General features: G+C 43.0%; 1 protein-coding gene across 9 annotated transcripts in view; it reads left to right on the top strand.

The window, feature by feature from the left end:
* Dst (dystonin) overlaps window positions 1-26,365 on the top strand; it is a 482,621-nt gene that overhangs the window by 323,918 nt on the left and 132,338 nt on the right. For 8 of the 9 annotated variants that reach the window (XM_023701151.1, XM_023700937.1, XM_023701123.1 and 5 more), the window contains 12 exons: window positions 520-655; window positions 1,674-7,064; window positions 7,511-7,660; window positions 8,321-8,536; window positions 8,686-8,835; window positions 10,090-10,323; window positions 11,528-11,680; window positions 12,886-13,119; window positions 13,558-13,824; window positions 16,502-17,047; window positions 17,817-17,993; window positions 23,262-23,385. In XM_023701151.1, coding sequence (XP_023556919.1) covers window positions 520-655; window positions 1,674-7,064; window positions 7,511-7,660; window positions 8,321-8,536; window positions 8,686-8,835; window positions 10,090-10,323; window positions 11,528-11,680; window positions 12,886-13,119; window positions 13,558-13,824; window positions 16,502-17,047; window positions 17,817-17,993; window positions 23,262-23,385 — 7,778 coding nt within the window. The remainder of the gene's footprint in view (window positions 1-519; window positions 656-1,673; window positions 7,065-7,510; window positions 7,661-8,320; window positions 8,537-8,685; window positions 8,836-10,089; window positions 10,324-11,527; window positions 11,681-12,885; window positions 13,120-13,557; window positions 13,825-16,501; window positions 17,048-17,816; window positions 17,994-23,261; window positions 23,386-26,365) is intronic. The other variant, XM_004623003.3, reaches the window with a different exon arrangement.

Raw genomic sequence — 26,365 nt, 5'->3', positions numbered from 1 at the left:
ATCTTCTGGCTGTAGCTTTTTATACTGTGTTTCGACTCTTTCCTTTTTTTTTTTTTTTTTTAATAAGAAACTGTCTGTATTTCAAACAGTGATTTGGGGAAGTAGCACATTTATCTTAAACCCTTTTTGAACACCCTCATTAGGATTGTTCCAGAATGGATTTGGATTGTAGTTTAGGGAACCTGTTGATTTCCTTGTAAGTGTCTGTTTAGTCTTCAGTTTAAGTGAGTATTGTCTTGCGAGGTGCTACCTTACAGCCCCTTTTCCTGATGGGATTAAGAGCAGATTTGGTCCTGATCAGGTAGCAGCAGTTTTTATTCTGGAAATTTGTGTATTGAAGAGGTATAGATATTTTAGTTCACACACTTGCCTTTCTGAGGCGTTTTTAGGGCCCTGAGCAGTATGTAGTGTACCCAGGCTGTCTTTTAAGATCACACCATGATGTTACCAAACCTAATACATAATTTTTATACTTGAAAATGAGGATTTATTCTTTCTCTTACTTTATGGTTGCTTTAGAATGACAGATGAAGAAAGAAACGAATTAGAAAAGCAAGTGAAAACTCTTCAAGAAGGATATAATTTATTATTTAGTGAATGTCTGAAACAGCAGGAAGAATCACAAACCTCAGGAGATATCAATGTAGAGGAGAAGGTAACATTTATTAAACATGGGGCTGTTTCAGAAAGTAGTTGCTGCATGATTGTGGAGATAGTGTGTCAATAATCTATTGCCTTGAATTTTTACATAGATAAAATATGGACTGAGTTGTTTACATGTTTAGATATTTCAGTGTCGATTATTAAGTGCAATCTTATACTTGCTATTCATTAGTTTGTATGACATCTTAATCTCTGCCTTGCATGGTAAAAAAAGATCCATTTCTCTAACTCTTGTTTAAAGGCCATTTTCTGCTATAATAGGTATATTATGATAAAGTATGTTAGAGGCTACAAATCATTTCAAGTGGCAGCATTGATTTAGAGATAGCTGTGAGAGCTTCTCGAGTAATATGGACCCATCTATTATAGTGAAGGTGCCCTTCTGTCTTCTTAAAACAGATGTCTTTTTAAAGTTTTTTTTTTTTAATTTGGCAGTGCATATCAATGTGTCAGTCACAGCGTTCGATATTTTAAAAGTTGACCTTATATTTAATTCCACTTACCCTGAGAGTACTTTCCACATAATTGTCACATTTGGAGAGTATGTAACCATTTTTTGGGTTCCTTAATTTTTAAATGTCTTTTAGGTAGTATGCTGTAAACATCAGTAGCATGGGGTTTGATATTCTCTTTCATGTCACTAGACATTAATCTCACGCAAATACAGAAAGCATGACTTGCCCTCTAGGTGTGTGTTCCGTTCTCTCATTGTCATCATCCACTCTGCTGTGTCCTCACTAACCTTGTTAATGTACACGATATGAAGTTTTCAATTCGCAGATGCATGTTGTTTCAAAGCTTTTATCACATCCTGTGCTGTTGAATAGATCACTGACATAGATCACTTGTGCATTTGAGCTGCCTAACATTCACAGCATTGCTGCGCCTTGGTAAGTAGAGGATTTTTATGATGAAGTGCTTAAAAACTCAAAACCAAGAACTAAGTTGCATGACGTTCTGCCCACCCGTGTGCAATGGACCGACTTGAAACTGTCTCATTTCCCTTTCAGCTGGATAAAGTGATTGCAGGCACCGTTGATCACACAACTGGAGAGGTCCTTTCAGTCTTTCAGGCAGTGTTAAGAGGCCTCCTTGACTACGACACAGGAATCAGGTTGCTTGAGACACAGCTGCTGATTTCTGGTCTAATTTCACCAGAATTAAGAAAGTGTTTTGACCTCAAAGATGCCAAAAGTCATGGTCTTATTGACGAACAAATTCTGTGCCAGCTCCAAGAACTAAATAAAGTTAAGGAGATTATTTCTGCTTCATCATCTAGCGAAATTCCTGTACTCAATGCTTTAGCTCAAGGCATGATATCAGAGTCCATGGCCGTTAAAGTTCTTGAGATCCTGTTTTCTCCTGGATTTCTCACTATCCCAGCCACTGGTGAACACTTAACCTTGCAAAAGGCTTTCCAGCAGAACTTGGTTTCCTCAGCATTGTTTTCTAAAGTACTAGAAAGACAAAATATGTGCAGAGATCTTATTGACCCCTTTACCTCTGAGAAGGTGTCTTTAACAGATATGGTACAAAAAAGTATTTTACAAAAAAATACTGGAATGTGGCTTCTACCTGTGAGACCACAAGAAGGGGGTCGGATAACATTGAAGTGTGGAAGGAGCATCAGCATCCTCAGAGCCGCTCACGAGGGTCTCATAGACCGTGAGACCATGTTTCGGTTGTTAGGCGCACAGCTGCTGTCTGGTGGTCTGGTCGAGGGCACCTCTGGTCAGAAGCTGACTGTCGAAGAAGCCTTGGCAGAGGGCGTGATCGACGGAGACACCGCCCACAGCATTCTCGCCTATCAGGTCCAGACAGGCGGCATCATCTCCTCCAACCCCGCTAAACGCCTGACAGTGGATGAAGCGGTGCAGTGCGACCTCATCACGTCCAGCAGTGCTCTTCTGATCCTGGAGGCCCAGCGAGGCTATGTTGGCCTCATCTGGCCACACTCTGGAGAAATATTCCCCACATCTTCTTCCTTGCAGCAAGAGTTGATTACAAATGAATTGGCCTACAAAATTCTGAATGGCAGGCAGAAAATAGCTGCCCTGTATATTCCAGAAAGTTCTCAGGTTGTTGATGTGGATGTCGCTGAGCAGCTAGGAATTATAGACAACAACACAGCATCGATTTTAAAAAACATAGCACTGCCAGATAAAATGCCAGACTTAGGAGATTTAGAAGCTTGTAAGAATGCCAGAAGATGGCTCTCTTTTTGTAAATTCCAGCCATCAACAGTTCATGATTATAGACAAGAAGAGGACAGTTTTGAAGGAGAAGAACCAGGGGCAACTCAGAACTCAGAACAGACTAAGAAATTATTCTTATCTTACCTGATGGTCAACAGTTACATGGATGCGCGCACAGGGCGGAGGCTGTTGATGTACGATGGAGACTTGCAGGAGGCTGTCGGCATGCTCCTGGATGGCTGCAGTGCCGAGATTGGTGAGGGTGCAGCAACAGAAGACAGTTTGGGTGCCATAGACATCCCTGGCCTGTTTCTTAATGGTGCTGCCAGTAAGGGGAAGGATGGATATACAGCTTTACCAGCTAGTTCTGATAAGTGTCATGGTAGAGAACCTGGCCATAGAGAGACTCCTGAACATCAAAAGAGTGTCATAGATGAGGAGTTTGGTGAAATGGGAAATAATGCTATCAGTAGTGAATTATGTCAGTCAGAAAGTATGGCAGACATGACACCAACTGATCCTGAAGGTAACACTGTGCTCACCATGTGTGTTCCCAATCCTGTGTCCTGTGAACGTACAGAGGGCAGCACACTTCTGCATGACTGTGAAAACATACTTAAAAACTGTGAAAATCAAAGTCAACTTGAAACAAATGAAAATGCAGATGGATGTACTTATTCTAAAAACATTCAAAACTTTGCATGTGATCTGGTAGCAAGTCCTGTTGGGAATTCAAAAACTGATAGACTCTGTGATGTGAGTGAAACAAAGAATAACATAAATCATGATTCATCCAGCTTTGTCTACTCTTCCAGGCTGAGTGCCTTATTACGTCACGATAAACTGAGACACACTCAGAATTTTAATGATGTTTGCTCCCCAGACAGTGATGGAAATCAGTACGAAGCCGCCTCCTCATCAGCAAGTGACCAAAGCATGTTATTAAATCAAAGAACAGGAAAAAGTGTTGAGGACCAGTTTCTCGGAATCGCAGCTATTAACATCACCTTACAGGGCGAATGCGGGGAGCAGAAGCCTTTCAACACTGCTTGTAGTCAGCCTCAAGTACAGTATCACGGTGATGAACACATGTCAGATACTTTGGATGAGAGTGAAGAAATGCAAACTGCTTCCCAGAGGACACCTACAAGCAGGCAGAATGAATCTGAAGTGGAAGAGTTCTCCTGTGCCATGGCCCAGCAGTACGGTACCGGCGGCACAAGTGCATCTCATGTCTGTGGTGCACGTGTGCTTGAAGAAGCCATCAGTGCCAGTGACTATGAGACGTCACTGCTGGACGATCCACAGAGTGGCACAGGAACAGACACAGATAGTGATGATAACTTTTATGATACCCCCTTGTTTGAAGACGATGACCATGATTCTCTGCTTCTCGAAGGTGATGACCAGGATTGTCTGCAGCCTGAGGACTATGACACACTGCAAGAGGAAAATGATGTGATGGGTTCTCCTGCTGATGTTTTCTATGATACTTCAAAAGAGAATGAAAGTTTTGAGGTTTCCAACTTAAGTGTCCGAGGCAAAGCACAGTGTCATCAAGGTTTTCTCATGGCTATTGAGAAAGCTGAAGTAGACGCTAATAACAAAAAGCATTTAAGTTCATTTGAGTCAGACAAGGAGAAGGAGTGGCCAATGGAAACCTTATCGGAAAGGGAACACACAAGTGACCTTAAAGGTGGGGAGTCTGACTCGTTGATTGATTGTGAAAGTGCAGGAAGGAAAGGGAGCTATGGTGATTCATCAGAGTTTGATGACACTGGCAGTTGGAGAAGAAAAGAGTATGTAACAGGCCAGCCCGATACTAACCATTTTGATTCTTTGCAAAGTGAAGACAGTTATGGGAGTTTTATGTGTGACAGTAATGATGAAGACGGTGATGGTGATGGTGATGATAATGGTGCTGACAGAGCAGGAGGGGTGGGAGATGGGAGTGACAAGTGTGAAAATCACCAGTTGTGTGCCATGGCTGTAAAGGAAAGTAGTAATGAAAATCAAAGTGGTGAAATGCTTCTCTGGGATAAAATGCATAATTATAGTTCTCTAGAAACACAGCAAAGTGTAAGTGTGTTACAGTTAGAATCCACTAGTGAGAGCAGTTTAGCTACTGAAAGAAACAATCTTCAGGAACACACAACTGGGGTTGTTGGAAAAAACAGAGAAATTCTGTTGAGTCATGGGGTAGTACTTACAGATACATTGCTGCCTAATGCCAAAGACGCTGAATCAGGAACACTCTGTGGGCCTCAAGGTACTTTACAGAGTAGCATCAGTTCACCTTCTGAATTAGGGGGTGATCTAACGAACACAAAGAACAAGGTGTCCCCAAAGCCAGAATCTATCAATCTTGAGAATATGACAGCCCAAATCAACCCATCTTTTGATGAAATCATTGGATCCCAGCCCGAATTAATAGGGAAAGCTGTGGAAAACCAGTTGTTACTCACAGCCTCTAAAAGTGCTAGAGATGGCCAGCGAAATGAGAGAAGCCAAATGAAAGGGAAAGATGGCAAAACTGGTGTAATGGAAGGCACTGTGTCCACCCAGAAAATGCAAGTAGGTAAAGACATGCTTAAAAAAGATCCAGAAGAAGAGGAAAATAAATATCTCAAACATTCACTTAATATAAGTACAAGGAAGAGCCTCAATTTAGTTAAAAGTCAGCATCCATTTCCTCAAATAATGAGCAGCGAAGATGGTGGTCAGAGAGGAAGCCCTGTGAAGGCAATTGAAACTCTTAAAGAGGCACCAAAAAGCGTACAAACAGTGGTCAGCAGAAGTCCCGTTCAGCTTGAGGATCTTGAAGACATATTTCAGAAATCAGTTTCCAAGGTGATCAATGATGACCTTACTCCAGACATTGTATTACCTGAAGAGAATGCCACTGCTGAGAAAGGTGCATTCACCAGTGGACCTGGGAAAGAGCTTGATCCGCTTACTTTCCTAAAACACTATGCTGAAAATATAGAAGCAAAAGACGTGCTGAAACCAAATGAAGATACTCCCAGCCATGTTTTAATAGCTGATTCACCTATGAGAGAAGGTTTACAAGTAGGAGTTGATAGTACAGAAGAGAATTTGATTTCTACACAAGAAGACTGGCCTCGAAATAAGATGCTGCAGCAGAGTGGTCTTATTACTGAAGAAAGTGCTTCAGAAGGAGGAATAAAAATTCCTCAGTTCACACCAGAAAACAGTGAAATCGTACTTCCAGGCGTGACCCTTAGAGATGGAGAAGATATTGGGAAAACTACTGATTGTATGAAGCCAGAGGTCTGTATGAATGAAATAAGAAATGACAGCTCTACTAGTACTTTAGGTGCTGACTGCTCATTCTTGGAAATTGATGGGAAGAAAGAAAGAATTGAGAAACAGCCACCAAAAGAACAAACTCTGTCTCCAAAACACCAAGAAAAGGTGAGAATGAGTACGGAACCATCTCAGGTGTTTGTGGAGGATGTAAAGGATATCTTAAAAAGCAGAATGAAAAGTAATGTGAATCCTCAAGAGGTGGGTGTCCCTTCAGCTTGTGCAGACCCTGAAACTTTAATTCACGATTTAACAAAAAGGATTAGCTTCTCATCGCAGTTGGCAAATGAAGCATCTGATATGCCCATCGACTCTAAAATCAGTGACTGCCCTGAACTCCTCCTCCCCATGAATAACTTGTCAGAGCTGAAGGTAGAGGGTAGAGATGATCTTTTTTCTGTTGCAAATATTAACTCTGAATGTCTCCTGGATGTACTGAAGCAAAATCCATATAGCCCGAAAATTCCAGGACTGTTGGAGTTGATGAGAAATTTAACCCAGATGGAATGTTATCTAGAGCAAAGAAGTATTTCATCTAAAGCACTTCCAGTACAACTTGAAAATGCTTTCTATAAGCTGCTTGCTGATAGATATTCAGAAGAAGAACAAATTAGAGACTTGAGTCGAAAAGTATGTACCACTTCTGAGATGGAGGAAGAAAAGCCACACAGTTTTGGTGATGTTAAAAGCCAAGAAGGAAACCGCTGCTCTCCTGATTTACAAACCATAAAAGAAGTGCAGCTGGAGAGCTCTGTTGTGCGTGCATCGGCATTGCCAAGAGATGAGAGATTTGAAGACTGCTGTAGTGATTTCCCAAAGCGTTTGGAATATATTGCTGGATCAAGAGAAGTCATTGCTGGAGATAGCTCGATGGAAAAAGTAAGTTGATTGTTTACATTCTATACAGAAGGTATGTTGTATTAGGAATTATGTATCAGCTTTCCCATTTCATTAGGTTATTTTATGTTAACTTTCCCATCACTGAGCCACAGTACCCGGCACCCACAGCTTATAGGAGGAGTTGTCAGCTCACAGTTTCAAGAGATTCCGTACAAGGTTAGCAGACACGGTCTGGCACAGCTGCTCGGTTCACGGCAGCCAGAGAGCAGAGCACGGCTAGCTGTGCCGGTGAGGTGAGCTGTGGTGGCCTGGCCACACTCGGCAGCCCACCACGCCGTGTGCTGAGAATTTCTTAATCCAGAGAAGTTGCTACATCAGGATTGACAGTCACATACCTGCATGAAACATTCCGGAGTAACCCCTTATGTTTGGTTTTCAAAACGTGCATGAAGGCTACTAAGTTCAAATGTTCAAATTTGTTTCAGTTTTCCAGTGAACTGCAGCAGTGTTCGTGGCACACGGAAAAAATGCATGAGTATTTAGCTTTCCTTCAAGATATGAAGCCTCCTTTAGACAACCTTGAGTCTGTGGGTAACAATCTAGAAGCTTTGAAGAATCAACTTAAACAGCTGGAGGTAAGAATTGTCTGCTGCTTGTTATTCGGCTCTCCGTGACTCTGACAGATGCCTCAGATAATGAAGGGTTTGGCGGATCCCCTTCCTGACCACTGATCCTGGTGCTTTACGCTTGTGGAGAGGCAGCAGATCACAGTGACAAGTGTGTGGCAGAGGAAAGCCACTTAGCTCACAAAGCCATGAGAGTGTGGTGGTGCACCTATAAACCCAGCACTTGGGAGGCTGAGGCAGGAGGATGGCTGCGCTTTTGAGGTCAACCTGGGTTACACTTTGCTGAACTGCAGAGTGAAACACTGTCTCAAAAATACCACAAAAACAAAGCAAATCACCACTTACCTTGCAACCGGGAACCAAAGAGAGGCCTGGTTAGCACAGTCCACTTCCAGTACATGTCATCAGTGACCCAGAACCTCAGCCACTAAGGTCATTTCTCTTCAAGTTTCTAAGGCTTCTCTGTGGCACCAATCTGGGGACAAATCCATGGCCCTTAGGAGATGTTTCCCCTCTGTACTGTGGGATCTGGCTGCTTCAGATGATATCAGTTAATATGAAGTTGGGAAAAAATGGAGTTTTCAGTTTCATGTTTAATGGAGTGTCTTATGTTTTGTATTTATATTTTTCTTTGAGTAGTAAATATATTTGGGACATATTTCTTTGTAGACATTTGAGTTGAGACTGTCTCCAATTGCTGTGATTTTAAGAAAGGATATGAAATTGGCAGAAGATTTCTCAAAGTCTCTTCCCAGTGATTTTCCTAGAAGATATCTTGAAGAATTGCGTGTGAGCCACCAGAGTTTGCAGACTGCCTTTTCTTCCCTGAGCACTGTGTCTTCAGAAAGAATGGAGCAGATCAAGCTTGCAGTTGACTCTGAAATGGTGGGTACAGAAAGGGCAGTTTCAGAAGCTCTGAGTATTTGTATATCTAATTGTAAGATATTTTTAGTGTTCTTTAAAACATAATCACTATTTACAAGACTTTGAAATTTAGAAGATAAAAAAAATGAATGCATAATTTTATTTTCTAGTCCAAACTAGAAGTTACTTATGAAGAATTTCTCCATAAACTTAAGTCATTCTCAGACTTGATAACAGAGAGGAGCAGATCTCTGAAGAATATTGAGACCCAGAAGCCTGAAGACACTGAACATGTAAATAAAAATTTGGAGTTTCTTAAGGCAAGTGTCAAAGTAAATGACAAAGGACATTATAAAACCTATGGATTTAATATAAGCGTGTAGGAAAAATGTAAATTTCCTAAGATTATAAAGAATTATTTGAAAACCTACCACACCGATATATGGGTGCCCATGTTTATAGTAAGCACAATTTGTTGTAGCTAGATCTTGGAAACAACCCAAATGCCCATCAGCTGAGCAAACAGATAAAAAAGGTATGGTTTTTTTTATACAATGAAGTATTGCTTTGCTATAAAGAAAGATAAACTCAAGACTTTTATAGGATGCAACTAGAGGCCATACGCAAGTGAAATAAATCAGACCCACATATGTAAACATTGTATTGTCTCCCAGGTGTAAAAACCTGAAAAAGTCAATAATCTGAAAGGTACAGTAGATAGTGTGAAAGAGAAAGAAACTGTTCAAAAGGAAGGAACAACTGAGATGAAGGAAAAGAGAAAAGAAAGAAGGAAGAGAAAAAAGCATGTGTGTATGTATGGATATTTATGTATATATATATGTATGTATAGATACACATATGTATATACATACACAGGATATCTTGGATAATTGTGCTGCTGGTTTCTACTGATCTATTGTAAGGAACAGTTAATGCTTAAATTTTTTCTTTTTTCTTTTTAATTTCTTTGGAACAATTTTGCATGCTTATATCTAGTAATGTGAACAACTAATTTGAATATAATAAATATGAAATATGACAACCTTTGTTGAATTCTTATCATTTTGTTTAATGGTAGTCAATTTTGCCATGATACTTTTGTGAGTTCTTAATTTGTACCCATTTCCCAGAAGCAGGATGAGGCTCTTTGTCTCAGTGTCAGAAACCTGAAATTCTGGTACAGTTAATTCACATTTCAAATTCTCCAGAATCTTATTATTTATTACCTCCGTTTAATGGATACTCTTAAGTATTAGCAAGGAGTATTTAAATGTGTCATAAATGTACTTATGTTAAATTTTTGCCTTTTTCCAGTAACATTTTAAATAGGATGTTGCAGGCAAAATATTCTTGCAGGAGTTCTCTGTTGTGTATCATAGTAATTACCATTGTATTTAAAAAAAACTTTGTTATCACTTGTTTCTAATTAGTGGATTTTTGTGGAGTAGTGAATAAAAGTCTTTAAACTTCCAATCCTCTGAAAAACCATATTTGAAAAGATGAACATTCTTGTTCCTGTAACCCTTATCGATAGCCTTACTCTGTACTGGTATCTTGTACCGCTTCCCTCACAGGCTATGTTAAGAGACCTGGGGCATACCAGAGCGCAACTGGAGACTACTGCCTTCGATGTGCAGTTCTTCGTTTCTGAATATGCACAAGATCTGTCTCCCAACCAAAGCAAACAACTGCTGCGGCTCTTAAACGCAACTCAGAAGTATTTTCTCGATGTGCAGGAATCAGTAACTATGCAGGTGGAACGTTTAGAGATACAGTTACAGCTAGGACGAGATCTTGATGATCAGAAGGTTTGCTTTTCTTTGTGGATGGGGAATTCTTTATTTTTACTTCTTCTAGGTGAAGCCTTCATGTAATTGCCCATATATTTTAGCCTATGGGAACAGCTTTCCAGACAGGCCTTGGTTAGTACGACATAGTACAGCGTTCCTACAGTGTACAACAGCACTGTTTGTGTAATGATGCTCTACTTCAGATGATTTTAATTTTCATGACTCCTTAATGCTACTGACTCTTAAGTGGGACTCTTACTTTTTTTTTACCCTATAAATAGGAAAAATGCATGTACTCAGTAATTTCCAGGAGTCAGTTGAAGGCGGTCAAGAGTAGCGTCTTTTTCCTCAATGAAGTGGTTTGGCACAGATGCTCAGAGCGTGCCTTCTGCAGCCAGTTGCCTGTGTTTGTGGCATGCTGCCTTCTCCATTGTCCTGAAGACCCGGGGCAAGGCACTGCACCTCTCTTTTCTCATTGATAAAGTGGAAATAACTAGCAGTACTTACCTGGTAGCATTGTGAGCACTGATAAAAATTTATAAACACTTAGTACCTTGCCTAGCATGTGCTAGGCTTTTAGGAAAGACGACCTATGTTTACTGTGCCTGTGACATGGATGATCAGTGTACGAACAACAGGAAAGTGAAAGGTGCATGCGAGTTGGTTTTGACTCAGTCTTTTAGGAGATGTAGTGAATTTTATTATAGTACTATAATAGCAAGAATGAGTTAAAAATGGAAATGCAATTAGACACAGTGATTCGGGCAACATTGCATGCAGTGTTCTTTTATTATTTCTTGGAGCACAGGGCATTGTCTCTAACATGATAACCTGTTTATACATATCAGTTATGTTAACAGACAAGTCATCACTAACTTCTCTTTTGGTGTCCTTTTGCAGAATTAATTGTGTGTGTTGCAGGTTTCAAGAGCTTAAGAAAATGGGATGTTTCTTCCTGTCGGTCAGAAGTTCCATCTCTTACACATATGCATGGCCAGTATTCTGCTGAGTAACTTCACCCCAGGGGGCTCTTGCCCGTATTTGGGACATGCTCACTCTTTCTCTCTCTCCTTGCTCAGTTTGTACCCCTCTGCTATTATGTTTACAGCATACTTAAATAAAAGCTTAGGAGAGGAACTTTGGAATAGTGTGTGTTAGTCAGGTACTGTCACAGGTGATTTATGACCATGCACTGACGATGTTCGGGGTTTCTCCACTTTAGACGGTGGCAGAACGGCAGCAGGAGTACAAAGAGAAGCTCCAGGGGATATGTGATCTTCTCACCCAGACCGAAAACCGCCTCATCGGTCACCAAGAGGCCTTTGTGATTGGAGATGGCACAGTTGAGTTAAAGAAGTACAAGTCGGAGCAAGAGGTAGACTTGGGCTTTCTGCTGGCAGCTCTGTGTCCCTCTAGGTCTGATTACTGACATTAAGGCCACTGGGTGCTACCAGGAATTTTAGGGGTTTTTGGTCTGTTTGTTTTTTTAGAAGCAAGGCAGTCCTGAACTGGAACTTTTATGCTAAAAATTAGATTTACAACTTGAAGCAGGCCAAGTAATTTTGCTGGATAAAGTATTGGATGGAGGAGAGAGACACAGACTTGTATGAATTCAAATGGGAACCCATCACTTTGGCTTCTTGTTAGCTTATTCTTATTCCTTTCATCGTCTCGAAGGAAAATGGAAAAAATAACAGCTATCCTGACGTTGGTGTTAAGAGCATGAGCACTCTCACTGTAACTGCATAGTTCTTTGTTCCGGTTCCAGATCGTACCCATGGTTAGCTTCCTATCTGGAGCCTCAGTTTCCTCATTGCTATACTTGCGTTGCTACTTTATCGTAAAAGTTAAGTAGATATTACGAATTAAGTCATGAGCGGAGTTAGTGTCACAGAATAATTGGCCCAATAGGTAGGATCTGTAAAATTCCAGTAACTGCTCATAAAAATTTAAGAATGCTTAACCTATGAAGAAAACTATTAAAACTCACGCACAGCACCAGATGGAGGACAAAAGTGCATAATAAAAAGGGAAAGAATAGGGAAAATTATGTAGGGAAATTTCTTCTGCCAGCTCTAGAAAGCTGAAGTATGGTAAAGGAATCTTGAGCTTCGTAGTAGCCAGGCAGAGAAGGAAACATCACAGAGTATTATTGAGTTTGGTGTTTAGGAAAAAAAAAATCTTCATTCACTGAAGGAACTATTTCTTTTTTAATCTTGAGCAATAAATAAATATTAAATGTTTGAAAAGAGCAAATAATACTGTGTATTTTTAAGCCTTTGTAAAAATGTGTTAGAAATCTGGCATATGCATATTTGCATATATTATATACCAAAGACGTTAGGATTTCACAAAGTCCATTCTGTAAACCACATTCTTTTTTTAAGCATGAAAATTGCAAGCATTTCTGTAGATTTCAGATGATGTTAAATACAACTTCAAGCCAGCCAACAACTTAATATATTCAGTGTGCTTTCCAAGCTGCCTGGGTGGTACTCTGCTTGCCCCCTCTTAGAATTGTGACTGTGAGAGTTAAGTAGGTAATAATTTAACAGAGTATTTTTTCTTTTGTGTTACAAGGAATTACAGAAAGATATGCAAAGAAGTGCACAAGCATTGGCAGAAATAGTGAAAAACACAGAGAACTTCTTAAAAGAGAGTGGTGAAAAGCTGTCAGAAGACGATAAGGCTTTGATTGAACAAAAACTTAGTGAAGCCAAGATAAAATGTGAGCAGCTTAATTTGAAGGCAGAACAGTCGAAAAAGGAGCTGGATAAAGTTGTGAAGACAGCAATCAAAGAAGAAACGGAAAAGGTCCTTATTTCACATGTAGTGCATTATTGTTATGTCAGAAATGATTACTATAACATCCACTTGACTATTTATTAAGTGTATTTGGTGGTAATAAGTCATTATTAACCCCCAAACTAGAATTCATAGATTCCAGATATGTAATTGGCTAAATACTACAAAAGGTTTCGTGAGTTGTCATTCTTAAATTTTCTTAAAATTGTGGTCGGGTTGTAAGATGTATGCGCATTGATGAATTACAGAGGCAACTTCGGAGTATACACTATTTTTAAGCATAGTGACTGTGTCAGAGGAACTGTTGCTTTGACGGTTAATTTTACTGTTATAATTGCAGTGCATGTCAGTGTTGACAGTTTAAAATTATTCAGATTTTATGTCTGAAATGTCACAATGACACCTCAGCTTGCATTCATGGGATTTGGTGTGCATATTCCTGCCCAGGTTGCAGCTGTGAAGCAGCTGGAAGAGAGCAAAATCAAAATAGAAAATCTTCTGGACTGGTTGTCAGATATGGACAATGGCTCGGAAAGGGCGGGGACAGAGCACAAACAGGTCATTGAACAGAACGGGACCCACTTGGACGAAGGCGATGGCAGGTCGGTGATAGGGGAGGAGGATGACGTTAACGGGAACCTGCTGGCGGCTGACCTTGAGGAGCGCGTGGGAGGCACTGAGGAGAATCTGAACCGGCAGTACCAGAAGATCAAGGTGTGTTGGTTAAGCATGGTGCTACGGTCACGTTCTGTTTCCAGGAGAGCAAAAGATAGAGCTCACACAGGCCGTACTGATCACAGCAAAGGAAGTCCTTTTTCCCTAGGTTGTCATTATGCCAAATATAATTTAGTATGAGAGTTGCAAGCAAGTCAAAAGAATGAGAAATACGTCACTGCATGCGGCGCTGTCTTGTAACTGAAGCCGTATAGGAAATTCGTAAGAAGCAGTCATGGTTTATGTTCACGCGGCAGTGCCAGTGGGCCAGTCACTTTTGGTCTTTCTGCCTGAATTCACTTAGCTCTGCTATTATACCTTGAGGTTATTTTCATTTTATAGAAAACAATAACTTACAGAGCCAAAGGTCTCTTCCCCGATCACACCTGGAGAATTGCACTTGAGTTTAAACTCAGCAACTGCATGGCCGCGGTGGTACACAAGCCTTCTCTTGGTCCGCAAGTGTCTGCACTGTGCTGGGCTTGAGTCCTTTCTGAGGTCACTTCCTCCAGACAGGTTGGGTTAAAAGCCCTTCAAAAAATATCTTGTATGGTGGACATTAAAACTTAGGAGAAGTATTTTTTTTTTAAATTTCATATAATTAGTTTTTTTCCCCTCATGTTTCCCTTTGCATGATTAGACTTTAGGAACTTTTACAGTGCTGTTTTCCTTCAACTCTTCCTTTCAGGTTCTTTAGGATAGGATATTCTCTGTGAAGTTTTTATATAAAATACAAATTAAGCCAGGAGAAGAGCAGCAGTATTCACCATGTCCTGGTTTCAAGACTCTGTCACAGGACCTTATTATAATTGTCTCTAAAAGTGGAAAATCTGATGTATTCCTAAAGGAAGTTCATGAGTCAGTTACAGGAGTGTCAAGAAAAGTTTGTAATCTGATAAAAGTAACAAAAAGTATCAGTAAGTGGACCAGACATAAAGGTGTCATGGAACAGCTCTCTTTTCAGTCCACAATGTGACATTTTCTTCTGCTCTTTGGGCCTGTCAGAGTGTGGGCATCTGGCAGTGTGAGAAGGTCTTACCTGCATTGGCTGGTGGTGCACCCCAGGGGTCTCCATCCCTCTACAGTTGTGCCCTGGCCGCAGCCCTACCATTCTCCAGCTGTTGAAGGAAGAGGACCCATCAGATAGTTCATGAATTCTGCCAGCTTTAATTATGTGCAAAGCCCTTCCAGAGAGTAGCCTGTGATGTAATTCAGGCTCCACAGATGCGGTCTGTGAGGAGGATTCGGTCATTGTGGGGTGTGCATTGTTCAGACAGTGAGGGTCCACATGAGAGGTGTCTGCTCTTAGAAGTGGGGTCATCTTACAGCGGCGCTTCTGAGTCTCTGGGCCTTCCTAGCTCACAGCGTATGTTCACTCTGCTCTTTGGGCCAGCACTGCTCTGGGCACTCGGCAGTCCCCAGTGAGCAAAGTCAGTTCCCTGTCGCACTGCTTGCCTGCAGAGGGGAAGGTGGGATGAATGACAGTAGACAAAGCAAAGCAGCGTGTTACACGAGAAGGTTCAGCGTGCTGAGTGGAAAGATTTAGGCCTTGGTAATGGTGGTTAAGTGTGGGTTTCGTACCATTTTCAGCCTGCAAATAGGGCAGTCAAGGTGGGGTTCACTGAGGAGAGATCTGTGCAAGGACATAAAGGAGGCAGGGGTTGAGCCAGGTAGATCACAGAGCAGTCACTAGCAGGGGTGAAAGGTCTGTGAGTCTCTCCAGCTGGGGTGGGAGCAGCATGGATGGCGTAGAGGTGAAAACTGGCCCTCAGGTACAGGAATTAGGATGCGTGGCTCCGTAAAAGCCGCCGTGAAAAATGTAGTTCTGGCAGAACTTTTGCAGAAGGACCCAGAGATGCAAGAGCAGAGAGGGAGGGGAAGGAGAGGAAAGGGGGTAAAAAGAAGAAGATGCACATGTCCCTGTGCCAGCACCCACGGGGAGTGCGATCACTGTGTCCTGCAGTGTGTGCTGTAGTAAGGGAAAGTAACCCTTGTTGTACTCGTGTGGCATACTGGGAAAAGAAACTTACGGCTGGAGGGAAGGGGTACCAACCATCCGAGGCCCACTTGCTGCCCGCAAGCTGAGCTGGTGTTCAGTGACTCCACATGGCTGAACCTGTTTGCAGCCTCCCAGGGGGCTGTGAGCCCAGGTGCCTTAGGCTCTGCAGGTTGTGCACTGTGCGTGTGACCTCGGGCCATTGTCTCGGTGTTGACAGGTGGGACCCAGATACTAAGTAGCAACCCCAGAATTCTTTATATCTGTTGCCTTCACTTGGATGTGGCTTTTCTGGACATTTAATTGTTGAAATGTTTTTCTAGTTCTAATAGTACATATTCTTTTTTTTTTTCCTATTTTCATGACCACTTCAGTTCCTTTTGTGTAGTCATAAGGAAGCAATGAGCAGACTGAGAATTAGATTACAGACAGTTATTTTAGTATCGGAATATAAATTTGTGATTACCTAAGTACTTGTAAGAAGATTTAGAAACTTTCTTTAAAAGAGAGAGCCCCATTGCAGCTCTCGTGATTCTGAAGTTCCGCAGAGCAAAGTGTAGCGATTAGCTTGGGAAGGGGGGACAGTGGCAAGCTGAAGGCCCCGCGGCCCGTTGCCAGCCGTCCAAGGCCATCGGAAACTCCAGGCTGCGTTAAAGCTGCGTTCACTTTGTCCTCACACAGGCTCAGCACGAGAAGATCGTCTCCCAGCACCAGGCGGTCATCATTGCCACACAGTCCGCCCAAGCCTTGCTCGAGACACAGGGCCACTATCTCTCTCCTGAGGACAAGGAGAAACTGCAGAAGAACATGAAGGAGCTGAAAGCACATTATGAAGTGACACTGGCCAAGTCAGAGAAGAAAATGAAGTTAACGCACTCCCTGCAAGAGGAGTTAGAAAAGTTTGCTGCTGATTATGGCGAGTTTGAGCACTGGCTGCAGCACTCAGAGCAAGAGCTTGAGAACCTGGCGGCGGGGGCGGACGACCTCGGGGGCCTGCCGACCGCGCTGGGCGGGCAGAAGAGCTTCTCCGAGGACGTTATTTCTCACAGAGGTGACTTGCGCTACATCACCATTTCTGCAAACAGGGTATTGGAAGCTGCCAAATTGTGCAGTAAGAGAGAGGGCAGCAAAGTTGACAAGGATGACGTGGACACATCTGCCACCCACAGAGAAGTCCAGGGCAAGCTCGATCATGCCACGGATCGGTTTAGGACTCTCTACTCCAAGGTAATTTTGTTACCTTTTTTCCAAGAGGAAAGTCAGTATGTGATTATAGTGTGCGCTATGTCCTCTTAGCTTTTGTTTTGATTTAGAAGCAGGAAACCTGAAAACCTATATATCTACTTTACTTTTGAGAAATGTGCTTAAAGGTAGGAGCTTAAGTTTATTTCCTCGGAGAGTGACTCCAGGAAGCCGTAGTACAATCTGATCCGGACTTGAGCAGCAGACAGCTGTGGTGCCTGGACCAGAACGTAGCGAAGCTGGAGCAGTGTGTCTCGGTACTCATCTTCCCTTTGTAGATGCAAGACCTCGTACTTGATGACTGACAGGCTTTTTGGTTCTTTTAAATCTCTAAGCAAGTAAAACATTAGGGAGGTGCCTAAGAACCGAAGCTGCATAAATGAGTTTTTAAAAAATCCTTCATTCTGACTTTAATTTTAATTTTTACTGTTTGTCCTCTTTGTATTAATCAACCTTGCGCAAAACATGATAATCATCTATTTATCACCTTGTAAATTTTACCATCAGTTATATACACAGAGTGTAGACAAAACTCAGAGAATCTGATGCGAGATGCTTTCAAGTTCTATAAATCTAGCATTATATCCTGATTTTTGTGGTCACTTTTAACTGTCTCCTATAAAGTAAAACCCTTAGCCCTAAAACTTGGCTTGGAGGCTCTTTTTCAGTTACATAGTTCACAGATCTTAGGTTAATCTGACATATGAGAAAACTGGGTTTTAATCTCCATTGCCTCCTCTGTTTTGCTTTTCAGTGTAATGTTCTTGGAAATAATCTTAAAGACCTAGTGGATAAATACCAACACTATCAGGACGTGTCCTGTGGACTTCGGTCTGCACTGCAGGCTTCGGAGGCCCTGGCCAGCAGACAGTTACTTGAACCTGTTGCTGTGGACCCCCAGAATCTACAGAGGCAGTTAGAAGAGACCAAGGTAAGAACAAAACAAAGAGGGGAGAGAGATAGTTCTTCATTAATCTTGCTGAAAGTCTTCAGTTTCCCATACTTGGCGACAGTTTCACCTGATGAAGTGAAACAAAAGAGGGGACGAGCTATTTCTCCCTCCACAGGGAGCCGTAACTTGACTTTGCCACAGATCTGCTTGCCATGCAGTTGGCTTGATGCTACTTTTACACCTCACTACCTGTATTTCACGACCCCTCTCCAGGTAAACAAAGCCCAGGATTGTCAAGCCATTTGGTCTTGTTTAAGTTTTTCCTTTTCCATTATAATTAAGCTCTGTGGGAACATATTCATATCTGTTTTATTCATTGCTGTATTCCTAGCACTTATACTATTATCTGATGTAAAGAGATTACTCATAAAATATTTGTTTTAAGAATTAACAAGCAGAAGGAAAAACGGAATGTCACTGTAATATTCAGGATTTCTATGGGCCAATGTTGAGGTTCTTAGAAATGTAAATCTCAGTTATTACTAGCATAGTTTTCCAAAAGTCTACCTATGGGCTGAGGGTATAGCTACAATGGTACAGTGCTTGCCTTGCATGTTCAAGACCAAATTCAGTCCCCGACATCTGTGTTTTCAGAAATGCAGGCTTGATGTCATACATGATTAGGGGAGTCTATAGTAGTAGAGAAAGTTTCTATTCTACTTTTATTTAAAATACATTTTAAAATTCTTACATAATGGGAAATAGTTTCAACATACTCTGTTGAAATTCATTATGAGTGTGATTTTGATTTTAAAAGTTTCATTTTTATTTTCTGTTCTTTTTTTTTTTTTTAGCTTTTGTCACCACAAATAGGAAGTAAACGCAATATTGACAGCTAGAAGACTGCTTTTTAGAATTTAGTGACCTGATAGTTATTGAGTAAAAAGCCATCATTGTACTGTTAACATGGAAAATAGGTACCTTCCTGGGTGGGCTGATAGTCAGGCGTGGTGCAATGCAGGGGTGTCTGGTGGGAAGAAGGCAGGCAGAGTCACTTTCCTCGTTGCGAGGACAGAATACCTGGCACCACAGCTTAAGGAAGGCGAGGCTTACTTTGGCTCATGCTTCAGTGTGCGTAGGTAGCTGGCTGGCTCTAAGACAGGGTGGCATGGCAGAGGGGCTGGCGGAGGAGAGCTGCTCGTGGAGGGGTGCGCAGGAAGCAGAGCCCGGAGGAGCCAGGCCTCCAGCGGCCTGCCGCAGCCAGTCCCTCCTCAGAGCAAGCTGGCTATGCTGCCCCATATTTCAGTCACCTCCCAAGAGCCAGCTTGGAGGACCTGTGGCCTTGGGGTTGGGCAGCTACGACATAAGTGAGTTCAGTGTGGCAGGTAAGGACCAGAGGGAAAGCCAGCCAGAGGGACAGAGTGTTTTTTGGTTTCTCTTTGCTGAGGCAAAATGCCCAGCACCTAAAGTTAAAGGAGGAGATGTTGGTTTTTGGTTCACAGTTTGTAGAGGTTTCAGTCCACCACCAGCTGGCTCCAAAGCAGGGTGGTATGGCAGAGGAGAAGTAGTTCATGGCGGGTAGGAGGGAGCAAAGTGGTGAAATGACAAAGAATAGCAAGTGACCACCGCAGCCCTCTCCCTGTATCCTGTCCCTTGTGTCCTGTGCACGCTTCCTGCCTTTAGGACAGGTAGCACTCACACCCTGGGTGGACTTTGCCATTATCCATGTCCAGAACTGTGCCAGACCAGTCAGGGGACTGATTTAGCAGTCACACACTCCTGGGCCTGGCATCAACCATTCCAGTCCCAGCCACCTGTGCAAAGCCCTACTGTTCCCTACTGTTCTCACGGGACGCTTTGGGGGATGTCTAAGCATAGCCGTAGGAGAGGCAAAGGAGAAGGAGGGAAGAGGGGTGAGGATGCGGAGGGCGGAGGGCGCTGCGCCTTCCTGGGCTGTAGCGCGCACCCCTCCCCTCAGCAGCTGTCCCGGAATGCTCAGGGACCCAGCTGATGTGGCATCCCTGGGGTTATTTCCGACTTTTAGTGTATACCTTCTAGCCTGCTGCTTGTTTTTATTTTCTTCTTCTTTTCTACAAGCATAAGAATAGAGAGGTTACATTTTCACATCTTGATTATGTGTTCAGGACAGTGTTCAGGCAAGCGCAGAGGAGATACTGTGATTTGAAGGCCATATTTTTGGCAAGAAACGTCAAGAGTTTAACATAATTATGAAGATTCATCATGTTACATTTAATGAAGAAGTTTGTGTAGGGATCTGCTGGTCTCAGTGTGATCCTTTCCACCCTGGGAAGAAATGAAGGCAGGAATGAGGAAAAGATAGCTAGGAGCTGGGTTAGACATAATAGTAAGAGCCTTTATTAATACTCGTGCATAGTAGTAAGACACAGGGTTGCTTAGCAACCAAGAGCCCACAATGTCCAGGCAGGATGCTTTTCTTAAGACCAAGGTAGCATGACTGCTTTAGGCCATGAGGCCTCACCCTGCCCTCCCACGTAGGATCAATTTCAGGTTTGGCAGCTCCCAACAGTTAGTGGGAGAAGACTGTGAAGATGCCCAGAGGACAGTTGTGTTTATGTAACGAGGAGGGAGAGATGGAACAAATGCTGTGGACCCAGAGCAGTGCCCAGTGAGCATGCAGTGTGGCCTGGGCTTCAGCCTCATTTTGAGTAAAGTTCACATTTATGAGACTTCTCCCCCTTTCTTAACTTCTGGGAAGATTTCACAGACAGATGCACTCTGTTCTGGCTTCTTTGGCCTCTGGGAACAGATGTGGGATCTGTATTCAGATCTCAGATCCCATGTTGGGCATACTTTGGTGGGTCTTTCAGTATACACACACATACACATACACATATGCACACACACACACACACACACATGGGGAGGCCTATGTGTCACATAGTTCTTATATTGTAAAAATTAAGGAAAATGTTGCCTTTAGGTAGAGACATAGTAAATATTCATAAATAATGCTGTAATAGGGTATCTTTTTAGGTTTTATGCTTGATATCTGCATTTATTATTAACTTATTTATTTTAGGAACTTCTAGCAAGGCCTAGAAGGCCTTGAAAGCCAAATGAGGTTAATTCCCAGTTGCAAGAAGGTTGTAGTTTGATACAAGAGATAGATAACTCGATTCGCATTCGTGGGGCATTTATAGACCCTTCCAGGAGGAACACTGAGCCCACGTAGGTGAGGCGAGAGCTAGGACAAGTTCCTGGCAGAGTATTAAAGAGTGAAGAGGAGCTGGGCTGTTGGTGGGAGTGGGCTGCGTTGCCTGAAAGGTCGCTAAGTGGAGACGAGAAGGCCTCACATGAACAGATGAGACATAGCTGTTGGGCATTTCTGGGACAGGAAGTTGAGAAAGATCACGGTGAAAGGATAGCCTTCAAAGGGATAGCCTTCATTCTCTTTATGGTGTTCTCAAACCTTAGCCGTTATTATGAGGGAAAACTATGAACAATTTTAAATAAAGGAGTGATACATAGTCAGGTAGGTACTGAATATGTTAAGAGCTTTTTAGGGAAACCGCTGTAGGCCAGAACACATTTAGGAGTCTTTTTTAGTAATCCCCATGTGAAGGAGCAGAGCCCCGTTCATGCCTCATAGTAAAGTTTTTAGGACTCGGTGCTGGGATTTGCATTAGGGAAGATAAAGTCTGGGAGAAATCTCGGGCTGGGTACCTGGGTACTTAGCGGGGGGCCAGCGTTACTCTGGGTCCATTTGACCTCCTTTACAGCACTTGTTCTGTCTCCCCTTCCCTGTCACATAAATACAGGTGTCCTCTGGCGGTCTTCACAGTCTTCTTGATGCTGCTGGGCTTTCTCCGTTAGTGGTCCTGTCTTCCATCTCTTTATATCAAGTTCCTCTTGTGTTTGCGGCTCCCTTCACTGCCGCTTCTGCTCTTCCCTTCTGTATAGTCTCGAAAGCACTTTGAAGTCCTGAACTCCAAAATAGGTTCTCCTTTCCTCCTACACTTGTTCTCATTCGTGTGTACAAATTCTGTATATTACTGGTGTGAGGGGTGGAAAATGAAGGCTCCCTCTCTCCTCTTCGCCCCTCACCGTGATTCCCATCCTCTGGAGCAGAGAATCTGTGATGCTGGAAATGCCCTGTCCGTCCTCTCTGATGTGGTGGCCACCAGTCACCAGAAGCTACGTAGTACTTGAAGTGTGCCCGGTGCAACTGGGAAATTTTTTATTTTATTGCATTTCAGTGTCAAAGTCCCACATGGATTTGTTTAGTGGCTACTGTACTGGGCAGCACAGCTTTAGGTAACTTGACCTTCTTTGTGAGAAGAACTAACTCCACTGTCTCATGTACCCTGGGCAGAGTCCTTGGGGCCTCTTTGTAGTTACTGCCGGGGGTGCTCCCAGCTGGACTCTCTTCTGCATTGCTTTCCCCTGAAGATTCCCCGTGCAGTGCTACAGAGTCAGCCCCCCGGAGGTCAGTCCTGAGCATACGCTCACTGCCTACTCCCAAGTCTTGAGTAGTTCTCTGTAAACTGACATTGAGGGCCTTTCTACCTATGTTTGTGTTTATTCACTGTGTGTTTAGTCCTCACGCTGGGTGGCACTCCTCTTCTCCTGAGATACTTCTGTCCTGTCTTTGTGCTTTGCTGTTCTCCCTCTGCATTCCTGCAGGTGCGCATGCACACTGTCTGCAAGGCCTGTTCCGTGCACCACCGGCGTGGTGTCCTCCATTGTGCTTCCTGGTTATCTTTCCTCTCAGCATCTAGGATGCTTTTACTTACTCACCTTTGACACTTAACACTCCCTGCCATAGGCCATAGATTCCTGTCTGTTTCACTTTTGTATTTTCACAGAATGTGGCAAGGCTACTGAAAACTTGTTAGTGTGTGGTAACTTTTATGGAACTCACAGAAATAAATATGACTTAGTAGGAAATCAGGATCTGCTGACACAAAAGTCCCTGATTATCTCTACCTAGAGTCAGAAATATTCCCCGAGGTTCTCTGTGTTTGGTTTCGTCCTAGTGGTAGTACAGGTGCTGTGCAGAAGTCATAATTGGGGATCTTAGATGAGATGAGGAAGGGTATAGGGTCAGGGAGAAGAGAAATGATTGGGAACCAGGTCTCAGTGGTTTATTTCAAAACTGAATTTGTGTTATTCGGACTAGCTGGTGCTATGTGTATAATGGTCTCATTCTGAGAACTACAGAGAAGGCTCATATGATGAAAATTTCTACAATAAATATTCAACTTTTCCCTATTGGAATCTATTATTTTGTCCTCAAGTATAATTGAAAAACCTTTAATCCTATAGGCTCTGCAAGGACAGATATCAAGTCATCAGGGTGCTGTTGAGAAACTGAGAAAAACAGCAGAAGCGCTGTTAGATGCAAGGGGTTCCTTACTTCCTGCCAAGAATGACATTCAAAAAACTCTGGGTAAGAGATTCGGAATTTTGCTGCCTCATAGGTGAATTCTAAAAAGTCTAGTAGATATTAATTATCTGTGAACTTTCTCAGTGAAATGATGACGTGTGTGGGAGTTACTGTACCTTTGCGTGCATGCATATGGGAAGTAATAATTCCTATAGCAGGTGACAACTGTTTTACCTCAAATAGAGAATGAATTAGAATCTGAGTAGAAATTTTATGAACAGAAGGATTTAAGTTTCAGCTCATTGATCTGAAGCCGCTCTATCGCAGGGAAATCCTTTCTTCATTCTTACTGTCTTCTAGACTCTTTGAGCCTGTTGCCCCATCAGTAACTTCAGTTTGCCCCATACGTGTACATGCATTTAAGAATTGTATGCACATGTTGCCATATTGTCATATCCTGTGCGTTGTAATTATAAATTGCAAAGAAACAAGGAATCTTAAGGTGTAATGAAAGTATGATGGAAATCTAACCTTGTGTTCCTCTACCCCGTGCATTAGTACGTACCTCCACATTGGAGGCCAGCTCTAGGACAGCAGGCCTGTCAATTTAAAGGAGTAAGAAACAAGGTCTTCATTATATTTTTGTTACATTTGACATTTTTCTTACTGTTTTTTGTACATAGTTTCATTTTGAGTTGTTTAAACTTCATACTACATTAAGACCTGAAAGTTGCTTTCTAACATTATTTTCTAGGGTTGTGTGAAAATGTATGATACCAAAGATTTTCTCTAAAGTCTTTCTGATTTAAAGAAAAGCAGCAACTTTAAAAAAATCAACTTTCTTGCAGTGGGTTTTGTTTTGTACTCGATCTAAAATAATTTTAGTGACTGAAGTCAAGAATTTGCTACAGTGACAGTGTTTTTCACCAGAGTGAAAAAGTACAGAATAAACTTAGTTCAAATTTCTGTAATGAAAATACCGTGGACCGGACAGCTAAAACAGCAGACTTTGGTTTCTCGTGCCTCTGGAGGCTGGAAGTTCAGCGCCAGGGCACCGGTGCCGTCTGCTCCCTGGCAGGAGCTTTGTCCCGGTGTACAGCTGGCCACTTCTTTGCTGTACCAATGCATGGCAGAGGACATTGGCAAGAGCGCCTCTCCCTCAGATCCTTCCTACGAAGGCGCTTAAACCCACTCATGAGGCGCCGCCCTCACATCCAAATTTCCTCCTGGGGAGAAGGGAAATGTGCAAGCGCTTTTCCTGTTTGCACTTTCCTGTCTCCCTCCCACTTAGCGCTCCCCAGATCCCCTCTGTGATGTCCTGCAGACAGCAGTTAGGTGTCCTAACGCAGTTCACCTCTGATACTGTCTTGTAGAGATAGCGTCGGATCCCACAGTGCCCCAAGTGCTCCAGCTGCCCCCCACTTCAGTGCCAGTCACAGGGCTAGCTTGAGACCTGAGTGGAGGCCTGCCCAGCTATAGCTTGAGATTCCCGTGACCTGCTCCGTGGATTCAGTTGGTTTTCTAGAGCAGCTCCCAGCGCTCGGAGAAGGCCCTATGTTCGCCCGGTTAGCAGAAGGCTATTGCAGAGAATACAGATGAGCAGCCAATGGGAGAGAGGCTGGGAGGGGTGAGGAAGAGGGACTAGAGTTTCCGTGTCTTCTCGGGTCTCCACCCTCCAGGAAGCTCCATGGCGCCAGCCACCAGGGACCTCCTGGCACCCATCCTTGTAGGGTTTCATTTCTGCCCCTGAGCATGCTCGATTAGGCCCTCAGCTAAACTGAACATCCTCCACCTCCCTGGACAGAGGTCAGTGAGTGGGGCGAAAGTTGCAGTCTTCTGATCCCATCGCCAGTTCCCTTCACAGCTGCCACCTGAGGCCATCCAGAAGCCTGCCAAAGTCACCTCTTCAGAATGAAAGACACTTCTGCCACCCAGGACATTGCACGAGATTCAGAAGCTCTGTGTCAGGAACTGGGTTGGGGGCCCAGTATCAGAAGGAGACATTGCAGTGCTTTTGATTGCTCTGTAAGTTACAAGGTGGTTCTAGAGCTCTACCTCAGGAACCATGACCGTCACCATAGAACAGCCTCACACCTTCCAGACTCCAGATAGGACCACTTTAGGGGTGGTGTCTGCACTTGTATCTTGGGGGGACACAGGTATGTAGTCCACAGCAAACAGGAACACTCACAGTGTGTCGTTTTGTGAGTACGGCTGCCTTTGCTTAGAGAATCGAGTATTATAGTTATTAAAGTGTCACTGGTGTCACTCTGCTTATTGTTGCCGTGCTATGGCCCAGTGAAGAGCAGCTCCCCTGATGGTCTCCAAGCTGCAGTTGAGGACTCTGGAGTTTCTCAGATAGAACTTGGACCTCTGCTCGTAGCACCTCACTGAACACTGAAGGCCTTCTCCAGGCCCGGCGTTCACCCCTTGTGTGTGCCTGGAGAGTGTGGGCGCCCCGGCGCTTCAGTCAAGGGCCTGGTGATGACTGTCAGTCGTAACTTACCCTCCTCAGTCAGTGAAAATTTAACAGGCTACGCGAGGACGATAAAAATGCTGCTTTGTTATTTGGATTATGTTCCATCGCCAAACACTCACTTATAAAGTAGTTTTGGATCATAGCTTTACATCAGGCTAAAGTATTTACCAAGAGTTAAAAATACCTGGCAGGTTCTTAGATGGTATATTGTGAGTAAAATATAGTTAAAAACAGATTGTTTTCCAAACAGCCTTGTGGGAAGGTAAATACACTGCCCTTTGAACTTGTTGATTTTGATTTTGATTTTTATTAGCGTTTTAATAATTAAAATTGAGGCCAGCCAGATAGCTCAGCAGACTAAAGCGCATGCCTAGGCAGAGCACAGGGACTGGGGTTCAATCCCTGTGTATGGTGCCACCCTGCACCCCACCTGGGGAGGGGGTGCTGAGAAGGTAACTAAGACCAGCGCTTGGGAGGCTGAACACAGGAAAATCACTATGAGTCCTGTCTGTGTAGTGAGACCGTTAGATCCTGTACTAAATACATAAAATTAAAAAAATAATA

This window comes from Octodon degus, unplaced genomic scaffold (genome assembly GCF_000260255.1).
Source record: "Octodon degus isolate 3935 unplaced genomic scaffold, OctDeg1.0 scaffold00001, whole genome shotgun sequence".
NCBI classification, from domain to species: Eukaryota; Metazoa; Chordata; class Mammalia; order Rodentia; family Octodontidae; genus Octodon; species Octodon degus.
This window is presented reverse-complemented; position numbering and strand designations above follow the sequence as displayed.